The sequence below is a fragment of the Fusarium solani genome (assembly GCF_023522795.1).
Source record: "Fusarium solani strain SB1 chromosome Unknown bctg00000007, whole genome shotgun sequence".
In the NCBI taxonomy this organism is placed as follows: domain Eukaryota; kingdom Fungi; phylum Ascomycota; class Sordariomycetes; order Hypocreales; family Nectriaceae; genus Fusarium; species Fusarium solani.
The window spans coordinates 413,889-427,336 of record NW_027072150.1 but is presented as its reverse complement, the minus strand read 5'-3'; the positions used below and the strand labels follow the sequence as shown (position 1 = coordinate 427,336).

At 54.3% G+C, this 13,448-nt stretch overlaps 8 protein-coding genes across 8 annotated transcripts; 5 read left to right on the top strand and 3 right to left on the bottom strand.

Annotated features, from left to right (window-relative positions):
* Window positions 1-412: 412 nt before the first annotated feature.
* MRS44_010944 (uncharacterized protein) lies at window positions 413-1,776 on the top strand (the record flags this gene model as incomplete). Its single annotated transcript, XM_046283448.2, has 2 exons — window positions 413-1,533; window positions 1,581-1,776. 2 exons carry the CDS (start codon window positions 413-415, stop codon window positions 1,774-1,776), a joined length of 1,317 nt encoding a protein of 438 aa, XP_046135409.2.
* A 230-nt stretch (window positions 1,777-2,006) lies between these two features.
* On the bottom strand, window positions 2,007-3,284 carry MRS44_010943 (uncharacterized protein; the record flags this gene model as incomplete). Its single annotated transcript, XM_046278453.2, has 1 exon — window positions 2,007-3,284. The coding sequence occupies one exon, from the start codon at window positions 3,282-3,284 to the stop codon at window positions 2,007-2,009; it is 1,278 nt and encodes a 425-aa protein (XP_046135410.2).
* Window positions 3,285-3,796: 512 nt separating this feature from the next.
* On the top strand, window positions 3,797-5,758 carry MRS44_010942 (uncharacterized protein; the record flags this gene model as incomplete). The annotated part of the gene is made up of 6 exons (XM_065619532.1): window positions 3,797-4,152; window positions 4,356-4,435; window positions 4,488-4,550; window positions 4,636-5,271; window positions 5,317-5,660; window positions 5,714-5,758. 6 exons carry the CDS (start codon window positions 3,797-3,799, stop codon window positions 5,756-5,758), a joined length of 1,524 nt encoding a protein of 507 aa, XP_065475604.1.
* Window positions 5,759-6,162: 404 nt separating this feature from the next.
* MRS44_010941 (uncharacterized protein) lies at window positions 6,163-6,993 on the bottom strand (the record flags this gene model as incomplete). The annotated part of the gene is made up of 1 exon (XM_046273721.2): window positions 6,163-6,993. The coding sequence occupies one exon, from the start codon at window positions 6,991-6,993 to the stop codon at window positions 6,163-6,165; it is 831 nt and encodes a 276-aa protein (XP_046135412.2).
* A 357-nt stretch (window positions 6,994-7,350) lies between these two features.
* MRS44_010940 (uncharacterized protein) lies at window positions 7,351-8,499 on the bottom strand (the record flags this gene model as incomplete). Its single annotated transcript, XM_065619531.1, has 3 exons — window positions 7,351-7,549; window positions 7,604-7,782; window positions 7,834-8,499. 3 exons carry the CDS (start codon window positions 8,497-8,499, stop codon window positions 7,351-7,353), a joined length of 1,044 nt encoding a protein of 347 aa, XP_065475603.1.
* Window positions 8,500-8,957: 458 nt separating this feature from the next.
* MRS44_010939 (uncharacterized protein) lies at window positions 8,958-9,898 on the top strand (the record flags this gene model as incomplete). The annotated part of the gene is made up of 3 exons (XM_065619530.1): window positions 8,958-9,128; window positions 9,180-9,257; window positions 9,308-9,898. The coding sequence occupies 3 exons, from the start codon at window positions 8,958-8,960 to the stop codon at window positions 9,896-9,898; spliced, it is 840 nt and encodes a 279-aa protein (XP_065475602.1).
* A 588-nt stretch (window positions 9,899-10,486) lies between these two features.
* Window positions 10,487-12,096, top strand: MRS44_010938 (uncharacterized protein; the record flags this gene model as incomplete). The annotated part of the gene is made up of 3 exons (XM_046272679.2): window positions 10,487-10,904; window positions 10,954-11,262; window positions 11,312-12,096. The coding sequence occupies 3 exons, from the start codon at window positions 10,487-10,489 to the stop codon at window positions 12,094-12,096; spliced, it is 1,512 nt and encodes a 503-aa protein (XP_046135415.2).
* Window positions 12,097-12,341: 245 nt separating this feature from the next.
* On the top strand, window positions 12,342-13,346 carry MRS44_010937 (uncharacterized protein; the record flags this gene model as incomplete). The annotated part of the gene is made up of 1 exon (XM_046280014.2): window positions 12,342-13,346. One exon carries the CDS (start codon window positions 12,342-12,344, stop codon window positions 13,344-13,346), a length of 1,005 nt encoding a protein of 334 aa, XP_046135416.2.
* Between the last annotated feature and the right edge of the window lie 102 nt (window positions 13,347-13,448).

Here is a 13,448-nt window from a genome sequence, read left to right as displayed (position 1 = left end):
CTCAACATACGGATATAAAAGTATCATCCATCATGTGGATCGACCTATTACTGACCCAAGCCGAGCCTAGATAATCCCGAATGAAGTTATCTCGACCAGCCTCGCCTCGGGGTCCCGTCCGAAAATCCCGACACGCCCGAGGATCCGTGCCACGCAACATTGCATTGGCGAGGCTTGTCGGAACCGAGCTCAAGACATCCATCGGCTTATCTTTAGCGTGAAAAGCACAGGAAAATGACCATGTTCGTTCCAGGAATCCCTTAGCATTGCCACTCTCGGGTCACAAACCTTGGCTACTCCTCCCTCGCCGGCGGTTTTCCACCACCAATCACAATACTTGTATTGCCTCCTTGTTGCAACTCTTCAACCCTGAGAGATTGAAACTCAACCTCAAGTCAACCAACCAATCACCATGACGACAACCGCAGAGCCAGAGCGCGTACCAGAGTTCGAGACCCTGCAGGTCCACGCAGGCCAGACGCCCGACTCGGCGACGCTGGCCCGCGGCGTGCCAATCTACCAGACCTACGTCTTCAACTTCCGCAGCTCGGCCCACGCCGCCCGCCTCTTCAACCTCGAGGAGGAGGGCGAGATTGCCACCCGCACGGGCAACCCGACCACGGCGGTCGTCGAGCGCCGCATCGCAGCGCTTGAAGGCGGCGTGGCGGCCGTGGCAGTGGCTTCCGGCCAGGCTGCCGTCTTCATGACCATGGTCGCCCTGGCTGGGCACGGCGAGAACATCGTCGCCAGCAAGCACTATTACCACGGGGCGTACAACCAGTTCTCCTTCCTGCTGCCCGAGTTTGGCGTCGAGTGCCGCGTAGTGGAGGAGTCTGCCGAGGCGGTGCGGAAGGCCATCGATGAGCGCACCAAGGCTGTCTACATCGAGACGGTCGGGCATCCCAACTTCAACGTGCCCGACATTAAAGCCATCGCCGAGGTTGCGCACGAAGCTGGCGTTCCGCTCGTGGTTGAGAACACGGTGGGCTGCGCGTACTTCTGCCAGCCCATCAAGCACGGCGCCGACATCGTCGTGGAGAGCATGAGCAAGTGGATCGGCGGCCACGGCAGCGCCACAGGTGGCATCATCGTCGACTCGGGCAACTTCAACTGGAAGGACTCGACGCGGTTCCCGCAGTTCAACAAGCCCTGCCCCGGCTTCCACGGCCTCAACTTCAGTGACAAGTTTGGACGGGAAGCCTTCATCATGCGCATCCGAGGCCAGATACTACGCGACGTTGGCTCGTGTCTGTCTCCGTTCAACAGCCAGCAGTTTATCCTCGGGATTGAAACGCTAAGCTTGCGGTGCGAGAGGCATGCTCAGAATACGATTGCCCTTGCCACGTGGCTGCAGAAGCATGAGAACGTCGAGTGGGTTTCGTACCCGGGCCTTCCAAGCCACCCGCATTACGAGCTCGCGCTCAAGTATCTCCCTCGGGGCGCTGGAGCGGTGCTCATGTTTGGCATCAAGGGCGGGGCTGATGCGGGCGAGCAGTTGGTTGATAACTTCAAGATGATCTCGAACAACCCTGGGTAAGACACTCCTGAACTGAGTCTGACCTTTTAGCTAACAACTTCAGATATGGCGATGCTAAGACAACTGCTATCCATCCCTGGTCTACCACGCACAAGGTAATGTTGCCGCAGGAGAAGATCGACCTCGGTGTTGCACCAGAGATGGTGAGGGTCTCTGTTGGTATTGAGCACATCAAGGATATCATATATGATATTGAGCAGAGCATGTGCGTGAGCCCGGCGGTGCCAGGTGGGAAATAAGCATCTAGAATAATGGCTTGTCATTAAACTTGGTCAGCATTGCCAATAAGCATGCTCTGGACATCAAACTTGATTGAAAAAGCCTAGCCAACACCTGCAATTCAGCTTGCCATAACTGGCCTTTTGAAAGCACGAGTGCCTTCTTTGAACACTATTGACATTCTAAATGAGCTTGGTATGATAACAAGGCGGTTTTCTTCCACATTCCTTTCCAGAGTTCCAAGTCCGCTTCACTTCCTGCCGTTCAACCATGCCTCAGCCTCCTTGATGTCCTTCTCAATGTCGTTCTCCCAAATCCACCTCATCCTATCCTTCAAGTTCTCTCGAATCTTATCAATATCATCCCCCTCCGTCTCAAAGTGCCAAACATGTCCCGCCTCCCTGCTCGTCTTGACAAGCTTATTTGTGCGCTCGACCCGAGCCCTGCTAAACGCTTCAAAGACAGAAGGCAGATCAGTTGCCTTCTTAGCCTGCTGCAGAAGTCGCCCAAGCACGCATGCATCCTCCACGGCCATGCCGGCGCCAGCTCCCTGGAAGGGCGTTGAGCCGTGCGCCGAATCTCCCAGCAGACACAGATTTCCCTTGTGGAAGGCGTCTGTCGGCGGGGAGTCGAAGAGGGCCCAGATGTCGGACTGGCCCATGAGCTGGACGATGTGGCGCACGTCGGAGCCCCAGTCCTTGAAGCTGTCGACCATCTGCTCCTTCGTGGCTGGGATGACCATCCTCTCGTGCGGCCAGTCCTTGGCTGACTGGAATGCCACCACGTTCATCATCCGGCCTCCGGCCACAGGGAATGTGAGCATGTGGCCGTGGTAGCCGAGGTAGGCCTGGCAGTTCACGGCCTTTTCCTCGCCAAGCAGCTCGACCGCCTTGTCCATGGGGACCAAACCACGATAGCAGTATTTGCCAGTGTATACGGGGTTGGCGGCGGTGTTGCCTTCGCCTAGCATGACACGTCGTGTGCGGCTCTTGATGCCGTCGCAGCCAATGACTGCGCTATGGCGTGCCGTTGATCCATCCTCGAATGACAACACCACGCCTTCGGCGCCAAGATCCTGGATGTCGACAAGATTCTTGCCAAAGCGAGCAATATCTGATGGAAGATGCTTGACCAGCTCGTCAATGAGATACGTGCGATTCACCATCCAGCTCCCAGGCTCAGGGTGGTTGACGGCGCCAAGAAACGCCCCGGCGACGACACCTCTTGCCCTCGCAGCCTCGTCGACACCGTCCATGCCAACTCGAAAATCAAACCACGTGCCCTTCTTCTCCGGGAACGTGTTTCCATTCGCACGAGCACCCACGGCAGCCGCAAGAGGCTCTGAGATGTTATTCATAGCCTTAATGACATTGGGTCCAAACGCGACGCCTGCGCCAATCTCGCCAAACTTTGGCGCGTTCTCGTACACCGTCACGGGAATGGAGGTGTACTTTGTGATGGATACGGCGAGGCAGAGGCCGCCGATGCCGCCACCGACGATGGCGAGGTTGAAGTCTGGTGCAGTCATGCTTGAGGGCTTGGGGGGAATGTTGATAGGCGGGTTGCGAGGTAGGATAGATAGGCTGATAGATTAGATCCCATGAAGTGAAGATAGAGATGTTCTATTTCTTGAAGCTATTTCTGAGACATACGTAAGAGTGTCACTTTTTCTAGTAGAAGTGAGCCAACGGATCCCATCACGGACGGTCATCTCGCCAAGAGGAATTTGAGATTTCGACCCCGTCAGGCGACAGCAAGTCTTGTTTCGCCCCAAGTAAAGTTCCGAGTCCTGACCCGACGGCATATTGGGGGACCATCGGGGTCTCAGCTGGTCGGCCGAGGACTCCGTGAGGACCGTCACTTATGCACATACACCCGGGTGTGGCTCCGAATGCTTGACTGAATGCGATATGGCTGCAGCCAACGTCTAGATTGCGTGGGAGAGATATCGTCCAGCTGGTGGAGTTGTTCTTTATTCCTCGTCTCGCCCGTTCTCTCACCCAAGTCCACCATCACCATACACGCTCTTGCTAAATCACCATGTCGGCCAAATTCGAAATTTACTATCCCATCCTAGCATCCAAGCTCGAGCAGAATGCTCTTGCGGTGGCGGGATGGGGAATGCTCAGCGCTGTGCTCTTCGGAGCCTTGTTTGTCTGGTCCTTTGCGGTTGACGCCAGGATGCCGAAGCTGCCCATTGCCATGCAGGAGGAAGTGCCAAACAAGAAGAAGCGAATTGAAATTTTCATCAAAGATACTCGGAGACTGCTCATTGATAGCTACAACAAGGTATGGTGCTGTTTCTCCGAGCAGTTGGGTGCTGACTTGGCATCTTCCAGTTTCAAGATCAAGTCTTTGGAATCACAACCACAGAAGGTGAAGATACTCAAGACCCTGTTCCAAGTTCCAAAAAGGTTCAAGGTCATTGACTCATTCCTGTCCAGGAACTAATATCATTATCCCTCTCGACCTACTCCATGGCCTTGGCAGTCAAAAGTCGTTAAGTTTCTCGGCATTCTTGGAAGAGGAGGTATATATCCCATACAGTCATAAGCTCTAAAGCATTACTAATAGTTTCCCTCTCTAAATGACAGTTTAGTATGAAAAAGTACACCAAAGTGGGCAATCTAGACGAAAAGCAGATCAGCATTGTGAACAGAAAGCTGAATCCAACCCTTCGTAAGTGCAGGCCCATATCCTTCACATTGAGTGTTTGTTCTAATACTTCTAGCGCAATATGTCCCTGTCATCCAAGAGTTGATCCGCAGACACTGGCCACTGGAGAGTTTTGACAGTAAGTGTGCCGTCCGAAACATCCATCGCTTTACCAATCCCCCAGTCTTGGCCACTTGAACTACCACTAATCATCCCACGTACAGAACCTACCGTCACAAAGCCCTGGCCGCACGTCATGCGCCTCGTCTCCCGCATCTCGGCCCGAATCTTCCACAGCGCCGCCTCGGCCGACAACGACCACTGGCTAGACATCGCCAGTGAACATGTACACTCCGCCGTCGTATGGACCGAGAACCTGAAGAAGTGGCCCGCCATACTCCGTCCTCTAGTTTACCGATTTGTCAAGGGTAGAGGGCACATGATGCAGCGCTTCGAAGAAGGCAAGGCCCTGGTGGCTCAGACGCTGGAAAACAAGAAGGCAAATGGGGGCGAGCCTCTGAGCGACCCTCAGTCGCTTCTAGATTATCTCTACGAGAGCGAGCTGGGCCCTGATAATGTCGAGGCGCATACCATTGCCCAGATTAACCTGTGCGTGGCTGCCATTCAGTCCATGGCTGCGACGGTGACTCAGTGTCTCATGGATCTTGCTACGCATCCCGAGTATGCGCCAGAGCTCGTTGAGGAGATAAAGACAGTGATTGAGAAGAACAATGGTGTGGTGGATAAGCGGGTACTGACTGAGATGTGGAAGCTGGACAGCTTCATCAAGGAGACTCAACGGTTGAACCCTCCCGACCTGAGCGAGTTACCTACCAAGCACCACCACACAGAAAGAAACGGTAACTAACATCCTGCAGCTAGCTTTCAGCGAAAGGCTCTCTCAGACATGACCTTGTCCAACGGCCTCCGCATCCCTAAAGGCGCCCGCATTGTCCTTCCAACGGGAGCGATCAACATGGACCGGGAGTTTTTCGAGAACCCCCAGACCTTTGATGGCTTCCGATACTACAGGATCCGAACTGCAAATGAGGAGGCCCGGAACACAAACCAGATGGTCACTGTCGGCAAGAAGGACTTGGCGTGGGGCTACGGCAAACATGCCTGCCCCGGTCGGTACATCGCCGAGGTGGCCATGAAGCTGCTCGTGATTGAGTTTCTCATGCGCTATGACATTCGGCTGCCGGAGAATGTGAAGGAGAGGCCGAAGAATATTGAGTTCGAGGGCTTGGTATGCTGCTTCCATCCTTGACCATGAGCTGCTTGGTGTACTAACTTGGTCAGATTATCCCAGATCCCGAGTGGGAATTGACGATGAAGAGTCGATGATGTCGTCCAGGATCAGAGGGCTAGGGTAGGGTACCATTGTTTAAACTCAGTGGGGTGAGTGAGTATACGAGGGAGATCGGATAGGCGCTATGTTGGCAACGGTGTTGAACAAGGAGGGAGGGATTGATGGAACCATGTGATTAAATACATAACATGCTCAAATGATCCAAGTTTTCCGCAAAAGATGGGATGAGATGACCTTTCCCGCCGTTTGTCATGTAACAGTTAGGATGATATCATGCTGCTTAATCACTACCCTACCATGATGCGCTTTTGCCATTTTGGATAACCCGCCTGGTCGTTTCAAAGATTGATATTTGGTCGAGAAAATCATTCTACAAAAGCACTCGGTTCCAACCATAGTTAACAAAGTTTCCAAAGAAAGTATGTTGTGTATTCTGCAACTATTTCATCGAGACTCCTCCAGACAATAGCATAAACTCGCCGTTGATAAAACGAGACCGCTCTTCCGCAAGAAAGGCGACCGCCCAAGCCACATCCTCCACAGACGCAGCTCCACCCTCCACCGGTGTCTCGGCAATCAGCATTCCTTTGATCTTTTCCCACTCTTCAGGAGTAAAGTGTTCAAGAAAGGTCTCGGTCAACACCGGCCCCGGAGCCACCAGGTTGACCGTGCAGCCGTACTTTGGCGGCAGCTCCTTGGCCCAAACCCGCAAGATGGAATCGAGAGCGCCTTTCGTGGCCGCATAAACGCCTTGGTTCGCCTTGGGCACTCGCGAAGCAGCCGAGCCGACTATGATGATGCGCGACCCGCCAACCGTGCCAGACATGCTCGGGGGATCAGCTGGCTTGTACGGCGTCAGGTGCGGCAGCGACGCCTTCACCAGTGCAAAAGCGCCACGGGCATTCAGGTTCATCGCCCGGTCCCACATGCTCAGGCTGGCGTCCCAGAGAGGCGCGATGGGAACGTAGCCGGCGTTGCTGACGAGGATGTCGATATGGACGAACCTGGCTACGGCCTGTCGGACGAGCTCTGATGGACCGTCGACGGATGCCAGGTCTGCGCACACGGCGATCCAGTCTGTTTTCAAGGTTTTGCCCACGGTCTGGCACTCGGCTTCCAAGGACGGGAAGGGGTAATTGAGAACAATGTTTGCACCGCGATTTGACAGTTCCAGGGCGATGCCGGCGCCGATGCCTTTGGAGGAGCCCGAGATGATGGCTGTTCTGCCAGCCATGGTCTTTTGGTGTTGCGTTGAGGAAGACATGATCATGACTGAGGGTTGGAGTGCAATACCATGGATGGATAGCGCTTCAATAATCTGTGACGGCTCTTTAATTCAGCGCGACCAGCATATTATCATTTGTTAGCGACGCCATCCCATCTAGCGCCGGCAGCGTATCGATTTGAAGTCAATTGGCAGATCCGAGCTCGGGGAATACAGGCCGATGTTACCGAGCTCCCTCATGAGAGTTTAGAATGGGAGAAGTGACGTTCATAATGGATTTTAATGAAGCTAATTGTTCACATGCAGCACTCTCAACATGTTGCTTCCTTAGTATTGCTTTGCAAAGATACTGCCGGAAATATTCAGTTACACTCCACCCCTGAGCTCTTTCTTGCGTACGTCTCAAGCCTCGATAGGAACAACCGGAATATCTGTAATGCCAGGCAAATCTTCAAACTTCTTGGTAAAGAAGGCACGCGGAATTTCTGGACCCCAGCTTGACACCGTAGCAGCGACGGCAGGTTCATCCGCATGCGGCGAGTCTTCGTTGACCAGATCGCCGTCAACGTAGTGCTCGACGATGAATCCGGACGAGTCAAACCTCCATCACCATTAGAATGGGAGCTCTTTCTCAGAGGTCATTTCATTTGCTTACCAGTAGTCAAAGATCTGGCTGCCGAGCACGTGTCTTCCCACTCCGAAGACGTTGATGTAGCCCTTGCGGCGCAGGTAATGATGGCCGACGACCTGGCTGTCAACGTCGTCGACTTCAAAGCTGGTGTGGTGCGCTTTGATGCCCTCTTTGAGCTCGGGTGAGCCGGCGATAAAGATGTTCTGCCCGATTATCAGTAAATCATATAATAGAAGCAGCCTGGCGCAACTTACATGGTGGTCGACGTATTCCTTGCCCTTGTCCAGGTGAATGAAGATCATGACTGTCTTCTTGCTCTGCGGCTGGAACAAGGTATCCGTCTTCTTCATGTTGAACGTCTTGCTGTACCAGTCAAAGACCTCGTGGATCTTGTCCACGTTGACCTCAAATCCGTAGTGACCCAGCTTGTGGACCTTGGACGGCAAATCTCTGTCCGGGCGCTGGAACTCGCCCAGCCGCTTCTTGTCCTCCCAGGTGTTCCACATGACCGGCTTAGGAACCTCCCTGGGCTCCGGAACTCGATCTTCCTGCCCGTAGATCAGAGTCACCTCTTCCCCCAGCAGGTCTTTGATAATGACTACCTTTCCTCCGCCCGGCGCGTCAAAGTCATGGATCGGCGTTGAGCCCGGCAACTTGGCTGCCTTCTCCAGCTCGGCCATAGACTGCACGATCCAAGCGCCGCCCCTGAACTTTCGCTTGCCGTCGCTTGTCTTCTCCGCCACGTAGCAGAACTGGTCTATGCCGAAGCCGCGGAAGTAGACCTTGTCATCTTTCTCCAGGACCGGGATCAGGCCGAAGTCTGTGAAGAACTCCTTTGCCTTTTCCAGGTCTGGATGTCCGTAGCGGCAATATGAAAGCCGATCGAGGAGGATGCGACTGTCAGTAGATGATTGAGACATTGTAAAGATTGGATGTGGTTTCAAGGGGGATGTCTGATAGCGTGGCGATTTGACGGTGGCTTATCCCCAGTTGCTACCATTATATGCTTACTCGGTACAGCCAGGGCCCCGGATCCGAGCTGCGGGTTAGGGAGTGTGGGAGTGCGGGAAGAAGCCCATAATCCCAGGCCGGAAGCCGAGAAGCCGGGACTTTGCCCGGTGGGTTTCACTCGGGATATTGCAACGGGCTATTGCGGTTGTGATGATGCCATGCTAACTCCGAAGCTATGCTCGGGTCGGCTTACTTGGCTGTGTTGAGTAAAGCTATTAGAGTACTGGAAAATGCTCTGAACTGATTAATACCCTCAACTGGAGGTTGCAAAGTCTTGAGGTTTCTGCAAATTTGTTCTCCAGCTATAGCTATCCTTGAACGCCGCCAACAAACCCGAGAGCTCACCACTTTCGCCTTTCATCTCAAGATGTCGTTTGATCGGCTTATCCGATTCCTAGATAAGGAAGGCATCGAGAGATATGGTAATGTTGAAGGCGAGATTCCAGCCTCGGAACTAGAGGGCAAGACAGTGCAGCTCGTTTCCAGCAGCATTGAATCTGGATTCAAGGTCTTGGACGAAAAGGCCGAGCTAGTCAAGGTGAGCTACCGCCCAGTCACCATGCCCTACACGTTACTTACGTCTGTTCAGCTACTGTGTCCATTACCCAGCACGCCCATCATCATCTGCGCGGGAGTCAACTACAAGTCTCATGCCAAGGAGACAAAGGTAAGCACACCCTCCAGACTGCCATAAGGCAATGCTGACAGGCATGATAGTTTCCGCCGCCTAAGAAACCCGTCATCTTTGCTACTCCTCCCGATCGTCTGGCTGGACCACTGGACGACATCAAGATCCATCCAGACGCGCAGGAGCTGCTGGACTACGAGGGAGAGTTGAGCATCGTGATTGGCAAGGATGGATACGACATCAGTGAGGATGACGCACTGGACTACGTGCTCGGCTACACAATCAGCAACGACGTCTCGGCGCGCAACCTTCACGCCATCGACGTATCCGGGTACCAGATGGGCTACGCCAAGTCCTTTGACGACTTTGGCCCGACGGGACCTTACCTGGTCTCGCCGAAGCTGGTGCCGAACCCGCAGGCTCTGGACCTGAAGACTACGGTCAACGGCGAGGTGCGACAGACGACGAGCACAGCGCAGATGATATGGTCGTGTCGACAGCTCATCGCGTTTGCCTCTCGAGGCCGGACCTTGCGCCGTGGGACAGTGATCATGACGGGAACCCCGGAGGGCGTTGGATGGCATACGAATGGGTGTCTCAAGGATGGGGATGTGGTTGAGGTCAGCATTGGAGGGCTTGGTTTCATTAGGAACAAGATGGTATTCCATGGAGGTGCTTGAGTCTCATACAAGGAAGTTGTTCTTACCTAGAAGATCGATATTAGAGGTTTTGTTTCTATCTGCGTCGCGTTTCTACACTGTCAAGGGGTGTTTGTTTTCATACTGATAGAGTTTATGCATGATATTATTTAACGAGCTGCCTTAGTCAAAAGTGATTGCCCAAAATCTAAAAATAGGCCCCCCTCTAAGTTGATTGACGGAGATTTATAAAGAGCCAATGAGTTTTTTTACGTTGACATTTGTTTCCGCACCTCGACGCAAATCTTTGACATCATTTTTCCAAGGAAGAAAAGTCATCCGAAATCAAAAATCACCATATCTTCCCACAGCCGCTAAACGACTTGTAATATAGCTGTCCAGACTTGCCTTGAGAACAAAATTGATTTGTGTAGGGTAAGTCAAGAGGAACCAGACGGACGTCGTTCCGAGACAACCTCTTCCCTGTCTCACTGCGGAATTCTCGGCCGAGAAACCCGACTCATATCAGGGTTGTGATTGGTGACATGCAACAAGCCCACGCTGATAAAGACAGTGTCGGAGACAACCTTTGACGCAGCCACAACCTATCACAATCTCAGACCAGCAGACATGGCATCAGTAGCGGCATCATCCTCCATCCTCCTCCGAGGCGGCACCCTCCTCTTCCACGACGACAAGGATCACGTGAACCCCCTCCGCAACACAGACATCCTGATCCAAGCCAACCGCATCGCCAAGATCGGCAAGGGCCTCGTCGCGCCGGCCGGCACCGAGCTCGTCAACTGCAGCGGCAAGATCATCAGCCCTGGCTTTGTCGACACGCACCATCACCTGTGGCAGACGCAGCTCAAGGGGTGTCATGCCGAGCAGTCTGTTTTCGACTACCTGGTGACGGGCTTCTGGCAGAGTTATGCGTACAAGCCGCGGGATATGTTCTGGGGACAGCTTGGAGGAGCTTTGGAGGCGATTGATGCTGGGACTACGTTTGTACTGGACCATGCCCACGGCAACCAGACCAATGAACACGGTAAGCCTCATGACCAGTTGTGTCGAGGACAATGCTAATGCATGAATAGCAACCCAAGCTCTATCCGCGACCATAGCATCCGGCATCCGGTCAATCTTTGCTTACTCTCACGCTCCCTACTTTACCAAATGGGACTCAAAAACATGTGAGCCGTCGCGCGACATCATGCCAGATTCCAGCATGGCGCACATCTTCGAGCTCGCTAGGTCCCAGCCGTACGGGAACGGCAGGGTCCACATCGGTTTCGGGTTTGACTACTGGTTTCTGCCCAAAGAGGCTGTCGTGGGCATCTTTTCCGGGCTGCGCCAGGCGGGAATCAAGCTGTTTACGTCTCACTATGCTAAGAACCCGGCTCTGGGTAAGTTCGGCCTCGAATCATTTTACGTGACGTTTCTGACAAGAAAAAGGGAACAACCCGTTAATCTCTACACTCGAGTCATACGGCCTCATAAAGTCGCCCAGCGATATTCTTTTGTCGCACGCGACTGGTCTCAACGCTGAAGAGGTGGCCAAGTTGGTCGAGACCAAGGTTCCAGTATCGAGCACTCCGGATACGGAAGCCCAGATGGGATTTGGCTGGCCAGTTGCTTTCACATCAGGCATCAACACCACGTTTGGCGTAGACTGCCATACCAGCAGCACAAGCTCCATTCTCGCTCTCGCCAGGTCTGCGTCGCACATGGCACGCCAGCAGGATGCTGTGGCGGAGACGGAAAATGGCACTGGCGCTCCTCGCCGGATGCATCTTAACCCGAGAGGCAGCACCCAGGAGGCGTTTAACGCGGCCACGATCAATGGAGCACGCGCAGTTCTTCTAGGAAACCAGATTGGCTCAATCAAGGAGGGCAAACTAGCAGATTTGGTCATATTCGATGCGCCCAGTAGCCCGGCAATGAGCTGCGTCTCCGAGTCAGACCCATTGGCAGCTGTCGTACGACACAGCGACGTGCGAGATGTCGAGGGCGTCATTGTCGACGGAGTATGGAGGAAGAAGAACGGCAAGATCCTCCCGGTGACTGTCAAGGAGACGGGAGACACGCTGGAGTGGTCGCAGATTAGGGATGAGCTGCTCAAGAGCCAGCGCGATATCCAGGAGAGGCAGAAGGGTTTGAACCTGGACAAGGCGAAGGAGGCGCTTATTGCCATGTTTTACATTGACAAGAGCAAGCTGATTGAGAAGCCACGGGATTGAGATTAGATACCTATCATGCTTTGCCTTGAATTGACGCCAACAGACCCGAAGATATTGACTCGGGCATTAGATAGCGTACACAGCTGTGAACCTGCACCTCGGATAAACGATGCGGGCGCTTGGCCGACGCGGGGACATCAATGACAATTGGATCAAGATAAAAGATCTAACACAGCTCAACAGTAAAGTTGGCAAACTTGATCTTGGTCACCAGCATAATTCTTAGCCCAGGACAAGTCGACAAAATGACCAAGCCACTACCTCCCCTCATCACGCTTGAAGAGCACTTCGTCTCGGCCAAGCTACTCCCCGAGCTCTCCGACATCTACGAGGAGCAGCTCAAGCACCTGCCAGACGTGTCAGCCCGCCTCACAGACCTCGCAACCTTGCGTATACGGGACATGGACACCAACCGCATACCTCTCCAGGTCGTGTCGCACGCGCCGGGCTTGGGTCCCAGACCCCTACGCCTCAGCAGCCTGGCAAACGACGAGCTGGCCCAAGCGGTGCGCGCCAACCCACACCGTCTTGCCGGCCTCGCAGTGCTGCCCATGGCCGAGCCCGAGGCGGCAGCAGCCGAGCTCCGGCGCTGTGTCCGGGAGCTCGGGTTCGTCGGGGCGCTGGTGGACGCCCATGTGGACGGGGCTCACTACGACGACCGGCGCTTCTGGCCCGTGTTTGTCGCAGCGGCTGAGCTTGATGTACCCATCTATCTACATCCCACGTACCCGGCGGAAACCCAGCGCTCGGCTTACGAGGGTAACTATGTAGCCGGTGCGGCTCGGAGCCTCGGGTCTAGCGGGTTTGGCTGGCATCAGGACACTGGGCTCGGGGTGCTGAAGCTGTTCGCAGCCGGGCTGTTTGACGAATTACCGACGCTCAAGATCGTGGTCGGCCACTTTGGCGAGATGCTCCCCTTTATGCTAGAGCGGGTAGAGAAGCTCTCGGTGCGGTGGGGAGAACGGCAGAGACCCTGGCGCCAGGTGTGGGACGAGAACATCTGGATCACGACGAGCGGGGTGTGGAGTGTGGCCCCGATGGCGTGCATCCTGAGGAACACGCGGGTCGATCACGTCCTCTACAGCGTGGACTACCCGTTTGAGAAGAACGAGAATGGCCTGAGGTGGATCCGGGAGCTGCAGGACAGTGGGCTGGTTACCCCGGAGGAGCTTGAGATGATTGCCTACCGGAATGCGGAGAGGCTGCTGCGGGTCAGGGCGGGGAGTCCGGGGAAGGGGTCCGAGGACTGATGTATGCATGGATATTCTCCTGGTTTAGTTACGTACGTGCTAGTGTTGCTGTATGATGGATATCTATGTTTACCTTCTTCTCCATCTCACTCTCGAATCAAG